Source organism: Triturus cristatus, chromosome 8, assembly GCF_964204655.1.
Source record: "Triturus cristatus chromosome 8, aTriCri1.1, whole genome shotgun sequence".
NCBI lineage: Eukaryota > Metazoa > Chordata > Amphibia > Caudata > Salamandridae > Triturus > Triturus cristatus.
Genome location: NC_140591.1, coordinates 1,158,897,348 through 1,158,915,144, shown reverse-complemented (window position 1 = coordinate 1,158,915,144; position 17,797 = coordinate 1,158,897,348). Strand labels below are relative to the sequence as shown.

General features: G+C 47.5%; 1 protein-coding gene across 1 annotated transcript in view; it reads right to left on the bottom strand.

Moving 5' to 3' along the window:
- Positions 1-11,317: 11,317 nt before the first annotated feature.
- The window catches only part of LOC146805538 (lysozyme G-like), a 71,143-nt gene continuing 64,663 nt past the window's right edge, over positions 11,318-17,797 (bottom strand). The window contains exon 5 of the mRNA XM_085622793.1: positions 11,318-12,978. Coding sequence (XP_085478919.1) covers positions 12,845-12,978 — 134 coding nt within the window. The 3' untranslated portion in view covers positions 11,318-12,844. The remainder of the gene's footprint in view (positions 12,979-17,797) is intronic.

Below are 17,797 nucleotides of genomic sequence, written 5' to 3'. Positions count from 1 at the left end.
CAGCCAAAAAAAGTGGCCCACATTTGCAGATCGCAACCTTTCCTAATACACTGCTTAGTTAGGATAATGGAGCTAAATAATGACACATTTTCAGTAATAAACGTATTTTAAAGCTTATAGGGCCAGGACTTAAATAGGAAATTAACATTCCAATGGAAAAAAATATACTTTAGAAGCACAGAATTATTAAAAATAATAGAAACTCACTTTTAATTGTATTTTTTTATCCATACCTTTGCTGTGGAGGATTTGTTTAATGTTCACTGGGAAACATGATATGGCACAGACCGAAACTGCCTTTTACACTCACTTTTTTATGATATTCATTTTATTTTTTGTGGTACTTAAGAGAGGCCCTTCAATGTTCAGAGACTGGTGAAAGGTCCATCTGTGTTTTTTGTTTTACTTGCAGCTAGCATAACGTTCTGAGAAAGGGAATGATGCTTGTGTGAAAAGAAACAAAAAATAATGTCATTTTCCTTACATGCAGTTTTATATAGCTTGAACTAAGCCTAAGGGCACTGGAGCGCTTTTCATGAGCACCAGATAACATTACAGAGTGTCATATTCCTTTACTTTGGTTTATGTAGAGTAAGTGATTTGCCCAGAATCACAGGATGTCGAACTGACGCTGGGATTTGAACCTGCTTTCCCAGTTTCAAAGTCAACTTACGCCACAACCTGTCCCTGTTGACTGCATTAATTGTTATCCGGCAGACAAAGGAGAAGCGCAGAGACTGCTTTAAATCTGCTGCTTGCATGGAGTGGAAGAGGACAAAAATCAACTGAGGAGCTCCCTTGCTGGCCCTCACCAGCCCCCACCACCCAATGCTTCAGTCCTCTCCCCTGCTGTAGTCCCCTGAAAAGTAAGAGCTAATGGCTTCCCATCAGCAGCTCCCGTCACACCTGGAGGAAGGCAGGCACAACTCATGCTGTGACAGTCGGAGCAGAGCAGCCAGCCTATTGTCATTCTGACTCTGCTCGTGAAGTCAGGCCACTGGGCGAAAGTCAAAGGGTCATGTTTCTAAAGACTGTAACAACAGCCTTTCATACTGCGCATCAGTGATGGAGTCCTTTGTAGACCAAAAAACCGACCCATCAACTGACCTCAGCCAGAAGCCCAATTGCCGATGCCTGACTGCCCACCTTGCCAATCGAGGCTGGATGGGGGGGGCATGACCATGCTGGCGTCCAAGTTGGCTGGCTAGTGCGTAGCTCTGGGACAGTACCTGACGCTTTAACGCCAAACGGGACAATCCAGCCTCACCATTGCCGATGGACATTGGGTGCATCCCCCCGTATATTTAGGATGTTGAGGCATGTGGGCGCAGTTGGCGCTCCTGGTACATGGTTGCGGCCACCTCTCCTGCCTCAAAGGTTGGGTGGCGACATGGGTCGCTGGCGAGCCTCCTGCTGAATAGTAAGCCAACTACTTCACTGGGCCGTGGGGGTAGATCCCTGTCGGCAGGGCTGGCGAACACTGGGAGACCTTGTCAAGGTAGGGCCTCCTGCTGCACCGCGTGTGGCCCGACCTTGATGTGGAGACTGGGTGTGGGCCGCCGCAGACGTCGGACCTCCAGACCTGCTACATGAGGCCCATTTAGGCCGCCCTGCCTGTACTGGTGAAGATGCCCCAGTGTCCTGAGTGGTGCTGCGACAGGGGAGCTCCACTGATCGGAGGTGAGATGCAGGTGTGTCTTCTATGATTGGACTATGGGCTTGCACCACTTTGGGATGCCACTGCGAACTATTAAACCTTCAGTCTGGGTGCCCCTGCTGGCTGCCTCTCCCAGGTGATAGCCTAGTGCAGGGGTTTTCATACTGGGGCGGGGGCCTCAAGTGATCTCAAGTAGGGCACCAGGCTCTGGCCAAAAGAAGCATTAATGCTGATATGCCGTGCTTTTTTTTAAGTGGGGGGTGTGGCCGAACGAGCAGCAGTAATATACTCTGTAATTGGCCTTCACTAGCTTCTTTTGTCATTCATATCCTAGCTGGGATTATGTGTCGAATGGAAAGGGACTCCAAATATTATTCAAACCCCCAACTCCATTTCTAATAATCGCATTGTGGTTTTACACGTTAGTAAGGCCTCCCTGACCAGAATAGTGTTTGGAAATCATGTCTTTAAGTGCATTTTTTAAATGGTTTCAGAATTTAACTGCAATGTTTAAATAGGTCTTGTGTTTAAATAAGCTGAGAAATATTTAAACATTGGCAGTTTAATAGAGTCATTTTGAAAAATCTCAGGTGGGGGGCGATGATTTGTTTTTTATTTACTCGGGGAGGAGGGCGCAACATAAGTTTGAAGACCACTCTCTTAGTGGTCTTGCGTCTCTTGTTGGGGGGTGCATGCTCTGGACTGTAGCCATCACCGCCACTACTCTCCTCCCAAAAAACCACTAATACTCTTCCTGTGTCGAGCTTTTGTCGGCCTTCAGGTTCGTTTGTTTTCTCTGACTTCTACCAGACACAGAGAAGACCTGTGGACATGGGTAAGGGAGACCCTAGATAGGCTAAACTGCAATTTGAGCAGAAGTCTACCCAAAAAAACATGCATTACTCTGGTACCGAGGAGGCGGACCCCTGAGGCCTCTGCTCGGGTGGGCTGGTGATGCTCTCTTTGTGGAACTTTACAGAGCCTTGCACTCCATTGGCAATAAAATCAACTCCTTGGCAAACCCAGATTGATCAGCACACAGAGAGGTTGGATTGACAGGCAACACTCTTCAACGGTGTGGAGCACTGATCTGGAAGATGATAATACTGCTCATGGCACCGGTTTGTCTAACATGGAGAAACAACTCTCCCAGGTAATGGCTAAGAATAAGGATATGGAGGCCTGATCCAGATGAAACAAACACATTTCGGGTATAGCTCAATCTAGGATCATGGATCGGCCAGATCGATTTCTTGAGAAACTGCTTGGGGAATTGTTTGATGCCTCTGAGATCTCCTCTGCTTTTCTGGTGGAGCGTGCTCATAGATCTCTGGGACGGCAGCCACTGCTGGGGGCTTCACCCTGCCCCTCATAGCCCGATAGTTAAACTACTATCAGAGCAACACGGCTCTTCACCTGGCGAGGTAGAGATACCATTTCAGTTTACATAGGCGGTGCAGGATGCTTGTAAGAAATTCACTGAGGTGAAGACGTTGTTGCATGGCAGGGGGATCCGATAATGCATGTTGTACCTGGCGCAGCTGTGGATCTATGTGAATGTCAAAATACACATCTTTAGCAACCCTGCAGATGTATGTCTTTTCTGCAAAAAGCATAAACAGAATAAAAACCGGAATACTCACCAGGAGACTACTGCGAGATCTGATCCCAGGTAGGGCTGTGGAGACTGATCTGCATTGGTTGCCCAGACCTCCTGGACTGTTGTATCTAGGGTGCCTCCTCGGTGTCACCGGAAAGGCTGGAACTCCCAGTGACAAAGCTTTAGTTATGCTGTTTTCACTTGCACTCTTTTGATTGAGACTGAATTGTTATATTAATTGGTTCGATGGAATGGTTTTACGGACCTGTATCTTCACCCATGGTCTGTAGCACCAGCTTCATATTTTGTGAATTTAACTGTGAATTGTCAATTAAAGTTGGGGAAGTTGGTGTGGGAGGAGGGAGGTGGATTGAGAATTTAGAATGTTTCCTTTTTTTTTTTGGTACGGTTGGTTTACAACGAGGGCCCACACAACATGATCCGTTCATGCAGGATGCGGTCCAGACTCATTGGATGATTTATTAATCACTTTTCCCTAAGGCATGACTACAGATGCAGCTAGATATCTAGCATTGTTATCCTGGAACATCCGAGGGATTAACAGAACAGCGCAAGGAGAAATTTATACTGGTATATTTTTAGCGACAGTGCATAGATATTGCATTCTTACAAGAAACATGCCTTCCACCTGGAAGGACATCTATGTTCGCTGCTAAGTGGGGGGCTCATAGATTATACTTCTCCTATTGCACTTACGCGCAAAGTGTCTGCGTCCTTGTACAAAAACGCATCAATTTTGTTATGCATACCGTAAACAAATCCCCGAAGGGTGATACATTTTGGTAACAAGCATGCTCGAAAATCAGAAGGTAGCACTCCTCAACACTTATTCCCTAAATGTTGACGCACTCAAATTTTTTCAGTCTCTCTCACAGACTCTGCAGTAAATATGTTTTACATTGTTTATTTTTGCATTATTAGTAAATAAATGAGTGCATAAATAGTTTATTAGTCAATTAAAACCCCATAAACACAACTCCAATCATTCCATACAAAACATCTAAAAAGAAGTCTAAAACTTATTTTAACTCAGCAGCAACCGTTGCATACAAATTGGTAAACCTTGTCATTGCTTGCTGCCCTTCACGTGAATATGGATAAAAATGTCGAATACTAATCATAAACGTAGTAGGGTGAACCAGACTGCCTAGCGCCTTCCTACGACTCGAGGGTAATTGGTCGCAGACTGACCTTTTCCCTTGTTGGTTATCATGTGAGTTTTTTACGATGCAGCAAGTTGTGATTCTGCACATGAATGCAGTTACTCAAGACTATCGGTTGCAGTGCCCGTGTGCAAGTCCATGGAGCAGGTAAAATATATGTGCTTTGCTAAGGGGTCAGTGATAGTACTACCAATAAAGTGCAAGTGTGCAAAACTATGTGAAGTTAAAGTACCGATGTGCAGGACATAACTGCTGGATTAAGCGATTTTTGCCTTTGCATGACGGGATAGGTAACAACTACTAACATTATCCCTAGCAGCCCGTTCTTGCGTATTCATTTTACCTGCACATGAAAGTTTACATAACTTAACAGGATTGGCAGAACCTTATATCAAGTTCTCTGGAAGTCCTTAACAACCTACCCTGGAGCCTGCTAGGAACCTATCCGTCTCATCACTGCTCCCCCACCCCCCAAGTTCACCCATCATCCTACCTACGCACTAATCATGTTTTTAAAAATAGCCAGGAACTGTATTAATCTAATGTTCAACATTATTTTCCTTGGTCCATTGACTCCACTAGTGCAGTCCTGCAAGACCCGATTCCCCAGTCAAGGAACTCTCGTCTTAATAGGCTTCTTCGTTGATTGACCAAAACTGAGCAAATACATATAATGTGGAGCAGAGTCTCGATCCCCTGATGGCATAGTCAGCAATTCTTGTCTTCACTTAGGCTGGCTTTCCTCAATGTTGGCTGGAAGTCTAATGTGGGTATCTCACAAAATCTAAGGGCCAGGAACAACTGTTTAACCTTCCGATGATGAGGTGCTGCCAGCAGTAGAGATTCTTGTAAGATTAAATATGATTTCAACACCAGCCACCCATGCTGATGTTTGGTCAACCTTTCCTTGTCTGCAGTCCAGCTTTGCAGTTTGGTCGACTTATTTACCAATTTCTTAAAGGTTGCCCAGGTATTTCAGAGTTCCATAAGTTGCCTAGTTCTAGCATCTCGATGCTGTGCTCTAGATATTGCCTGTGGGCGCTATCCCCCCGCTGTAGGTTGATTTCGGACCAAATTTGGTTAGCCAGAGTGTTATCAACCGCTGCATGCAGTTTGTGACAAAGCTTTACAAATGTCGCCGGCCTGACGAATTACTGTTTTGATAGTGAGAATTCCGACTGAAGTTGCACTGGTGAGGCTGACCTGGGTAGCCGTACCCTGCAGCTTGTCGACATAACCCCCTTAATATAGAAGGGGAATCTCAATTTTGTAGTCAACACTGACAACAACTGTACAGGACCCAGACATACCGGGTAAACTCACTCTGCTACAACATTGGTGTAGCTCATCCAGATGTGGGCTCTGACTGTTGTCTGGAGAATTACACATTCTAATGTTTACGAATACACATTTTATTCAGCCACCCCCACAGTCCCGTATTGATTACTGGCTACCCTCCCGGTCCATCAATATGTCGGTCAAAGACGTCAATCACCAGCGTTCACTGTCCAGACATCCACCAGTGAAAATGCTCCTCCAGATACCTGGTCGTGGGTTTCACTGTCCAAGCTCTTCGGGGAGGAGTTGCATGAGGCAATGGAAGACTATTTTAGACTAAATGAGGGGACTGTGCTCACCCATTCCAAACTGGGAAGCTTTTAAGGCTTGTATATGGGGAAACACAATATCTCTAAACATTTGGGGGTCTTCAAGACCATCCGTACACAGCTTACTAAACTAGAACGTGACCTATTGCAGTTGGACATGACCGCATCAATCCCTCCCCCCTTCCCCTTTCGCTGTGCATTTACATGAGAGACACCGTCTGCTCCAACTCTATAGGGAATTTGTTGATAGTGAGGTGTAGTGTTCTTGGGCAAATATGCTCGTGCCCAGAAGTATGGAGGAGGCGACAGACCAGGTAGGATGCTGGCTTATTTATTGCTGGAATACTCAAACATACTCAAACCGGACACACACAACTCACATACATAGGAGAAACCATATTCTCCACGGAAGAAATGTTAGATGAATTTGCCCACTTCTGTGGCAACCTCTATAGAACACAATTAGTCACATCCTCTATCACTATGACGTGGCAAAAGTATGGTTGGAGCGGGCAGGCCGACAATTCCTAAGAGTCCCCATCACTGTAGAGGAAGTAGTGGCAGCCATTGAATCCTTGACAGGCCTCAAAGGACCTGGATTGGTTGACTGGTGAATTGTATAAGGCATATAAGCACCCATTGCCTATAGTGGTTTATGCGAAAGCCGTACAGACCGTGATTCTCTCCCCCACCCCCTCTATCCGCGAGGACATGTTTACGCTCCTACCTAAGTCCGATAAAGACCCAGCGTATTGTGCTTCATACCGGCCATTATCTTTAATGAACCTTGATTAAAAAAAATATATATTAGCAAAAGTAATTGCACCACGCCTTTCCTTACTGATGGGATATTTGCTCTAGTCCGTTCAGTCCGTTTTTGTGCCCCATATTTCCACATCCACCAACCTGTGTACAGTCTTTGTAGTGCTTGATCAGATAGCCCCACAGGTAATTGCGACAGTCTTTTTAGATGCAGAGAAGGCATTTGATCTTTGGTGTGGCCTTTCCTATTTCTAGTGCTGACAAAGGTGGGCATTCCATCAGATTTAAGTGCACTTATTAAGTTACTCTACACCGTATTCTGGTTAATGGCTTTCAAACTGACCCTGCACCAGTACCCAGAGGCACGAGACAGGGCTGCCCCGTCTCTTCTGCTCTTTGTGTTGGCCATGGAGCCCTTGGCCTGTTGTTCACCCGCGATCCAGAGTCCCACCTTTCTCCTGTGATCCATGCTATCATACAATTTGGTCGTCATTCTGTCTCAACCATCAACTGGGCGAAATCTGAGATTTTTCCCCTTACAGACTGCACATTGCAGGCTCCCCTAGAATATCCTATTTGTTGGGAAGCTGACACAGTTAAGTATCCGAGCATAATACTGCATCGGAACATACGGGCTATAGTGCAACAAAACTATGGCGCTGCACTTGACTGGCTGGAAGCAGAGGTGCAGCTCTGGATTAAGTTACCCTTGTCCAAGGCTGACAGAATTGCCGTAATTAAAATAGTGGTTTGTCCCCTTTTTCTCTAACATTTTGTCAATAACCCATTTCTCTCTAATGTACCTTTTTCAAAACACGCCATAGCATCTTGATGAAACTTATATGGGCTTGTAATCAATCCCACATCGGCTGGCACTTTCTCACGTTACCGTATGAGGGAGGGGGGGGCTAGAAGTACCAGACCTGGAGCTCTGTTATTTGGAGGCACAGTATCACTATGTAAGGCACTGGTATCATCCTGATGCCAGCCTCGCCTACTTGCGACCGAAACAAGACCAGGCTGGCAACACATCTCTTCACACTATCCTCCCGGTGGGCCTCCCCGTGCACATTACAGACTGCTGGAACCCCTGGCTGAGCCTGGAAAAAACTGAGTAGAGGACTGGGCTACCCTAGCTTATACTTACAGGCATACCCATCCTAAATCACCCACTAATACTACCCACGACTGACGGGCTAGTACATTGTGTCTTGACGAAATGGGAGGTGAGAGAACTAGGCAGTCTTTACCCCCAACATTTTTTTACAACACTGTATCACTTTACTGATATAGATGCCCCCTTCTTTAGACCTTGTCCTCAACCTGAGGGTGTGTCATGCTGTCCAGGCATGTGTACCCAGCTTCCACGACGAACCTCAAGACTTACTCCCCCCTTGACCTTGAGTATATGCTCTACCAAAAACACCAAATGGGTATCCTGTGTCTATAAAACTTGCTCTGCGTCATGAAGTGACACCCCTAGATCTAGACAGATCTAGAGTTTCATGGAGTAGAGATTTAGCAACTGAAATCACCATTCCCCAAGGGACATACTGGTGCCATCAAATCATAATGATTTCAAATAATCACAAGCATAAACATGTGCATTTTAAATAACTTCATTGCCCTTGCTCCACACCTGCCAACAGAGCCAAAATTGACCCTTCCCGCTGACATCAGTGTGCTCGGTGCTCCCATGACTAAGCAGACTTTCTCCATTTAGCATGTGATTGTCCTAATATATAGGCCTTCTGTAGAGAGGTGGCTGACTTGTTAGCTGATTTGATTGAGTTCTGCTTGGAGCTCTCACCCCTGGTTGCCCTTCTGGGCATTGTGAAACAGTTTCCAAAGAGGGTATGTCAATTCATAGTAATTATCCTGGAGTTGGCGAAGAGGCGCATAGCGCAGTTAGTCCAATGATGCTGTGCAAATAGGACTGGCTTGGAGACTTGGTTTACTGCAATACTCATTGTGAACTTTATGTGCAGCTACATCCCCTGGCTTCTCGGCCAAGACACATCTTTGTACCCTTGACGACTTATCTGGCTCATTCTAGTGAGTCGGATCCACATTCTAAAATAGAGGATGGCGATGAGACAATGGTCGCTTGCTCACCCTCAGACCCTGTTGGGTGATGCTGTTTGTATGGGTGCTGACACCGACATTGGTACTCTTTGTATGTCTCCCAATCCCTGCCTATTCTGAGAGGATTGTTGGTTCCAGATTTTCAATATTGTACAATTCCAAACATGTACTCATTGCTCCAAATTTTACCGCTATAAATTGATATGTGACCTGAGTGTATCATGCCATGTTCTTGTAATCATTTGTAAACTCAATAAAAAAACAAAAAAGAAGCCAAATTCTACTGCAAGCTAACTGAATTGCCAAGTACCTCTTTTTTTAGGCTTTGACTTTCAGGAGAAGCTGAGATCGAAAGATCAATGTTTAATCCTAGAGGGTGGTTTGGTGGCAGGACTAGTCATTCTTTTGTGCTGATGATTGGTTGTTAACAGTGGCGAATTTCTCGGTGCTTGGCTTTTCCTTTCCCCCTACAAGCTACAGCCTTATGATCAAAAAGGAAGGAGTGGGTGTAGTTGCCTGTCCTGTACTTTGCACACCAGCCATAAATGATGAAGCATCACCCCAACAGGTCGTTGCCGGCAATGTGACATCACATCAGTAACTTCAGCTCCAAGTTAACAACATATTGTTGACTGAGTTTAGCTCTGTAAGAGTGGAGGAGTGGGTACCAACTGATCTCGCCTTCCCCCAGACATATCTTTAGGGAACGTAGATGAAGAGTTAAAATAGTAACTCTACACTCACCTTTGCATCCTTACCTTCACAATATTATTCTGTCTAGAATATATTAGAAGGACGATATTTTTGTTCAGATATTCCAACAAACATAAGACTGGTTGGAAGATGCCATAAGACAAGTCACAGGGGAGGAAGTGGGTGTACAGGGGGTGGAGGGGCTGCCATAAAGGCACCTCTTGGGATGTGCCCTGAACTATTAGAGAACGCGCTTCACAAGATACTGGAGCAATCTTGTGTGCATGCTCCAAAGAGTCCTGACAGAAGTGCGAGATGCTTTAGCAAGCTGGAGCACTCCAAGATGTGGGAGACCGGAAAGCACCTCCCAAAAGGCACCAAGTGATTGGCTCCTGTGGTGAGTAACTTCTGAGGGGTCACCTTAATAGAATCAAACTTAGCTTATATAATTCTCTCTCTTTCCACTGTCTCCTCTCTCCCTACCCTCTTTGTTCCATACTCTTCCTCTTTGGTTCTTGCTCCCTCCCTTCTCTTTCTCTCCTGCCTCTCTTGCTCTTTCTATGGTTTCTCTGTTAAAATTATAGATGGTCCCTGCTTGAATTGAGGTTTTATAAAGTTAACACAAGTTGGCTAAAGTAATAGGTAAAGATTTATACCACACCAGGTGCATGTATTCTTAGCTCAGCCCAAACACTTTTGAGTTCAACTGAACCAGTGGAATCATTGAATAGGTTTACTCTGCATTAAATCACCCATACTATGGAACACTGATAAGTTGACCCACAAAACGCAACAAACTCAGGATACAATGCTCTCCTCATTCACTGTTGCTTCATTCCTCTTTTGTCCCACACACTGGTACTTTTCACTTTCTCCCTCATTTTTCTCTTTCTTTCTGTGCCCTCTTCGCTTTTCTCTCTACTCCCTTCCCTTCTCTGTCATCCTCTCACTCTCTAGCTCCCGTTCCCTTTATATCTTATTTGCTGCTCCCCAACTCAAGGTTAAGCAAGTCCAGCCACACCCATCTACTGGATTTAAGTGGGATTCTCATCAAGGGCCAGTTCCAAATGAGTCTGCCTGTGCTGGACACACAGTAAGAGTGAAGAAGGCGCTCAGATCTGGTTCCTCACCCTCCTCTCTGTGGTGCTGAAATCCAGATCCATGACAACTGGCAAATCAAGTTTGAAAACGTGTTGAGATTATTTTTCTATGCAAACAGACCAGCTAATCATATCTACGAGCTCGCTCACAAATATTAAGTGGATACACCGCAGTATGTCAGCTGGATTTAGTCTGTGAAGATGCTGTTTAATAATGCAAAAGATGTGATTAATGGAATAGTTTCTTTCTAGCGTACTTATTTCTGAATTCTGAAAAGGGTTGAAGAGAGATTTCGTTTGGCTGTGAAACAACTCTTGGCGATTATAATGCATGAAAGTGCAGTTTGATTCGTTTTAGTGAGGGAATTTTTGTTTATGTGCAAACTGTGCTGTGTCAAAGAAATTATGGGTAAGAGAAATAGAAGTGTGGCATCACTGAGATTTTCCAAGACCTCAACATTTTCTGGAGTCATTCCATTTCGATTCCTTTTCAGAGTAGCACATAGGCATAAAGACAGTCTTATTGAATCCATCCTTACTTCCCACGAAACCTTCCTTGCCCATGACCTGAGAGTCATTCCACTGAATCATTGTATGCTGGCTGTATTTACTTCGTTTAAAAAAACAACAACATTTTATAGCTTTTTATTAGTTTTTGTATCAATACATGAGTGAATCCGCATTATCTGTGTACTGCATCAGATAAAGTAGCGGTTCCCATTGTCGTCATTCTTACTATGAGCAGTATGTACTGGGACTATGAACACTAGATTATATATATCATAGTGTGATGTGTCAGAGTGGATTTTTATCTGACAATCCTTCCAAGGCAATCGGTAAATGGTTTCATGCACCATAAGCTATGCCTTTTATGCCTTTTCCTATCTGTTTATATACTCTAATTCATGTGTCAGTTTCAGCATTAGATCATTTATTTAGATAATTTATCCACAGTTTCACTGCAGGCGCCCTGGCTGATTTCCACTACTTTGCTCTCTGTCTTTTTTGCCAATATTAAGGCTAGATTTATACAGTTAGACACGTTGGTGTTTTTTGGACATTGGAAAATACCCCATTAAATATAACAGCTGGCACTGTGTCAGTTGTTTTTTGGTGGTATCTCTTAAAATGTTGAGGACATCTCCCCCGTATTCCTGAAATGTAGGGCAGCCCCAAACCATAGGGTAAAAATCCGCATCTAGTGACCTACACCTAGGACAATAATTATTGGCTCCTGCTTACATTCTTCCAATACTTTCGGGAGAGAGCTACGTCTGGTAAAGGTAATTACATTGAGTGTATTTGAGGCTCGGATTTCTAGAGACCATGTGTGAATATTTCGGCCACTTATGCTATTTCTCATCTGCTATTGCCTGCCCTGTCTGTGCTTCCTAATGTGCTCTTGAGTCTATATTTTCAGGTAGGTAAAGTTGTAACCCAGCTTTTTTGTGGCAGAGTTATAGCTTTCTTACCATGACCGTAAAAAAGTGTAAAGTGCAGCAGTTCATATTTTGGTGGTCGTGTAGAGTTTTCTTGATTTTTAGTTTTTTTAAAAACAGTTGTTTGTTCTGTTTTGAGCAAAAATAATGGCGTCCAATTTGGAAGGATATGCCTAAGATTTTGTTAAAACTGTACTTTGGACCTTCAAATACATTTTCAAAATCATGTCTCCATAAAGTATCAATGGACTCTTAATTTTTGAAAATAGATATTTAATATTCCTACCTAATGCCCAAAAGCTTTATAATATGTGTCTTTTAAAAAAGAGTATATTTAATATTCCAACCTAATGAAATGTACCTCGAGCAAGAACATCATTACAATTGTGGTGGACTGTAGTGTGTTTATTCATTTTGCTGGACCATCCTATATGCAGCTATACCACCTAGAAATAAAGTTGCACATATATAAAGGCACAGTCTTGTTGAATACATCCTTAATCCCAGTAAAACATTTCTTATTTGGATTTGAGTTTTATTAACAAGTTTATTCTGTTTTGCATACAATAATCATGGCGGATTTTGAAATATTTGGCAAAGATGTCTTTATAACTGTACTGTGGAATATTAAAAATATTCTGTACATCCTACGTCTCCATAGAGCTTGAAGGGAATCGAGGAAGCATATTTTGAAGGGAGAATGTTAAACAGCACCATCTAGAATCCATTAGCCTTAAAATATATGGCTCGAGCAACAACATCATTGGAGTAGTCATGGCCTGTGGTGTACTTATCAACTTCTGGATATGTCCTGATGTTTGCGGGACCGCAATTATAGGCAGCAATTGCACCTAAAAACAAAACATGAAGCTCTTTACAAACAATGTAATTAACAATCTGTCATTGATTATTTTGTAAGTTATCATGTTTGTTATTAGCTTAAATATCAACGCAGTGGTGATTTGACTTGCTCCCTTATCCCATCCCACCCCACGCATATATGTAGTTGGCATTGGCAGCATTTAACCTTTCGTATGACCTGCAAGCATGAGGCTGCAGTCTTACCCTGGCATCCCAGGCAGGAGTGCTGGTAGTTGCACCTCAATCATTTTCTGGAGCATGTCAGGCACTTCCACTTAACAGCTCTTGTTGGATAAAATAACTGCCAAAGCACACTGCTTCACAGCCCTCCATTGTTGCCAGTGTTTAGGGAATCTACCAAATCCTTTTGTTTTGGCTCCTACCCTTCCTCCTGGCATGTAATCTCCTTTGTATAATACATTTGGTAGGTGAGCTCAATCCCACCACATTACCGCAACTGGGCAGTTCTTGCCTGCACCTCACAGGTTTCTACACCAAGCCAGGCAGGGGAAAATGCAAATGGTAGCAGAGAGAAGTGGCTGTGTAGGGGACGCCCTAATTAAAGCAATAATAATAAAACTATAAAAGGGGTGCTCAATGGGGGCCCTTGTGAAAAAGGTATTACAGGCATGGGGGCCCCCCATAACGCAGATGAATAAAATAAGAAAAACAGACGGGAGGCACTTGAAACAAGAAATTACAAGCATTAACAATGCTAAGTGTTGGGGGAGGAGCCTAGCGCGCAACCAAGATGGCCGCGTAGGTGCGAAGCTCCCGAGGACCTCCGCGACCTCCTGAATTAATCCTGATTATATCCTTTCTTTGACGAGGGGACTGTGTCTGTGTACCCGAGCTGAGGCGGCACCCGTTTTCCGTTTTCGAATCGGACCCCGGACACTGGTGGGAGCACCGCTCGAAGATTGCGGCCTTCTCCGCGCCGGCCCCCCGGATTGGAGTTGTGGGGCGATCCAGGGACAAAGCGAACAACAGCGGCGGGCAGGGCTGGGTGACTCGCGTACCCCGCGCTTTCACTTTCGCTTTTGCGCCCTCCTTGCCCTCAAGCGAGGTAGGGTTGCGGAGCGGGGTGCGGTGGTGTGGCCTTGTCCCGGTGCCCGGCTGACCCGCCGGCTGTGAGTTGTCCTGCGGTCCAGTGGTCACCCCCCCCCGGAACCCGTGAACTGGTTTATCGGCCCTTTTGAGGAGATTGGCACGACTTTGGGAGTGCGACATGTCCACAAAGCAAGATGGCGACCGGGCAAAGGTGAAATCGACCCGCCGTGGCCCGGCACATCAGTCAAACAGTATGGACCGCTACACCCTCCAGAAGGGATCCCCAGAGGCACAGCGTACATCCCCCGCGGGCCCGGCTGAGGCGTCTGCTCAGCCCGCGGATCTGACCCTCCGGGACGTCATGGGCGCCATTGCCGAGATGAAGGCCTCGGTGGACCAGCGCTTTGATACTCTGGCGCAGAAGATAGACTCGGCCCTGGTGGATGTGGGCCTGGTGAGAGCCGACTTGTCTAAAACAAATGACCGGGTCGATTCCCTGGCCCACACCACCTCGAGTCTCACTACAGACGTGGCGGCCCTTCAAAAGGAGGTGCACCGGCTTGGCCAGGCGAGCGCCCTGATGGACCGTCGATTGGAGGACGCCGAGGGTCGGGCCCGGAGGAACAACGTTCGCATTGTCGGGGTGCCGGAGGGACGGGAGGAGGAGGCGGCAGATTTGTTTGTGGAAGACCTGATCCTCACCCGTCTCCAGCCCCGGGGGCTGAGTAAACTTTTTGCGGTGGAACGTGCTCACAGGGTCCCCGGAGGAAGACCTAAGGCCGGAGCCCCGCCGCGGCCTCTCATTGCCCGGATTTTTAACTTTCGGGACAGAGACGCTATCCTGCAGACTTCCAGGCTACAGGGACCGGTCAAGCTCGATAATATGGACGTGAATTTCTACCCTGACTTTACTCCGACAGTCCAAAAGCAGAGACTGAGTTTTCTCGGAGTTAAACGTCGCCTACGGGACCTGAACCTTAAGTACTCAATGCTTTTTCCAGCTAAGCTGAGGGTGGAGGTGGATGGTCGCACGCACTTTTTTGACCGTCCCGAGGCGGCTGGGGACTGGTTGGATACTCTGCCTGGGGATCGGGGCCGGGGGGGTGGGGGGGGGTGCGGTTGGCGGGGAGGGCTCGCCGGATCAGAACTGAGGGGTGAATAGTAGGCCTTGCTCTGGACAACATTCCTGTTACCATTCCCTGATCGTGTATGTTCCCCTCCTATGGAGGTCGTGCGGGGTCCATTGGGGGCTTTCCCTCCTCCTCTGGGGGACTAGTTAGTTTTTCATCTATGGGGCGACAGGCACACTGCACTTTGGGGGGGCTGTCTGGGCTCATGCAGGGGTGCAGGGAGGGGGGAGTTCTGTTGGGATGGGTGGGCGGGGGTGGAGTGTTGTTTGTTTGCACCGCAAGGCGAACCCTTTACTGTATTGTTGTTTTTGAGATGCTCTTTGGGGGACGACTGATGGCTTCCATGTATGATGGGGGGTAGGGATTTGACTGTGTTATCATGGAACGTTAACGGACTGGGGGATAGGATTAAGCGTGGTGTGGTCCTGCAGTATCTGAAACGGATTTCACCAGATGTGGTCTTCCTGCAGGAGACACACCTTATAGGTAATTCCTTTCATGCCATGAATCGGCGAGGCTATCGCTTGGCGGCCCATTCGGGCTTCACCTCGGGCTCGCGGGGGGTGGGCATCATGATTAAGAACTCGCTCCCATTGGAGATTGATGAGGTGCGCCATGATGAGAGGGGACGTTACACTGTCTTGGTGGGTAGAATGGAGGGCAAAGTGGTCGTTTTTGTATCAGTGTACGTTCCGCCGGGGTTGCAATCTACCACGTTTGCGGACCTGGGGCGCCTCCTCCTTGACCTCCCGGGTGGGCTTCTGGTAGTTGGGGGAGACTTCAATGCGGTGGCTTCTGGGTCTATGGATCGTCATCCCCCCAGGGACCTCCCCCGGGCACAGGCGTGGCTGTCCGGCCTTTTAGATACACTAGGATTGGTGGATTGCTGGCGACTAAAGCATCCCGCGCAGCTGCAATACACCTTCCACTCGGGTGCCCATGGTAGCCTCTCGCGGCTTGATTATGTCCTTGTCCCTGCGGCCTATGCTGGGAGAGTGGGAGAGGTGCGCCATTTGGCGCGGGGTATTTCAGATCACTCCCCATTACTGTTGCACTTTGATGTCTTCCCGAGGGGGGAGGGCAGGGTAGCCCCAATCAATGCCTGGTACCTGCGCGACCCCACTATTCGAGCAGAATTGATCAAATCCTTGCAGCGGTACTTTGAGGAGAATGTGGGGTCTGTCCCTTCGGCTATCTCCCTTTGGGAGGCTTTTAAGATAGTTCTCAGGGGGGAGGCCCTCTCCCTTATCTCCCATGCCCGGAGGCGCGAGCGGGAGGAGGTAACCCGGGTGGAGGCCGAAATTACTGAACTAGAGGGTGACCTGGGGAGCGGGGTGACGGATGCCACATTGCATGTTCTACACCTCAAGCAGGCGGCCTATAGGGCCCTCGTCACGGAGGCGGCCAGGGGCCTCAGTAGGGAGCAACAGGGGCGACTGTATGATGTGGGTGATAAGGCTGGTAAATTGATTGCGTGGTTGGACAAAAAGGAGAGAGCGAGTCGTGTGGTTCCGTTGATCGAGAGGATGGATGGTGTGTGTGTCACCGAGCCGGACGCCATTGTCTCCTGCTTCGCGGATTATTTCCGCGAGGTGTATTCCCCGGTTTCTCCCTGCTCGGAGGAGGATTCCCATGCCCTGCTTCGGGACATCGCGCTGCCCTCCCTTTCGGTGGAGGACAGGGATTCGCTGGACGCTCCTCCCACCTCGGACGAAATTGCCCTTGCTATCCGCTCGGTCGCATCTGGCAAGGCCATGGGCCCCAATGGCATCCCTATCGAGCTGTATAAGCTGCGACCGGATGTACTGGCGCCCCACCTGCGCGCGATGTTCCTGGTGGCCCGCTCGCGGGGTTCCCTTCCGCCGGACCAGCGTCTGGCCACGATCGTGGTGATCCACAAGGAGGGGAGACCCCGTGAGCGGGTCACATCCTATAGGCCCATCTCGCTCTTGAACGCGGAGCCCAAAATCCTCGCCAAGGTGCTGGCCAACCGGCTGGTCGGCGTGGTGGGCGATTTGGTCCACCAAGACCAGTCCGGCTTCATACCCCATCGTAACACGGCCCTTAATCTGCGACGCTTGCACGGGGTGCTCGCGCGTGTCCCGTTCGTGCGGGAGCCGGCCATCTTGGCGTCCTTGGACGCCACCATGGCGTTTGATACGCTCGAGTGGCCATACATTTGGGCGATGCTGGCGAAGTTTGGCTTCGGACCGGGCTTCATCGGCTGGGTCAAGTTGTTGTATTCCGGCCCATTGGCGCAGGTGGTGGTGAATGGACGAGTCTCGGCTCCATTCGCACTGGGACGGGGCACGCGACAGGGTTGCCCCCTGTCGCCTCTCCTGTTTGCACTGGCCCTGGAGCCCCTGGCGGAGTGGCTGCGGTGGCACCCTTCCATCCGTGGTCTCCGCTGGACCCCCGAGCATGAGGACCGTGTGTCTCTCTACGCTGATGATATCCTTCTATATCTCGCCTCCCCGCGTAAATCACTGATCGTCCTAGTTGATGTTTTGCGCTCATTCGGTCGCAACTCAGGCCTCGTCATCAACTGGGGGAAATCCTGTGTATATGTGCTTGCCGGGGAGGCTCCGGTCCTACCACGGGACTGTCCGATCCAGATTGCTTCCCAGGG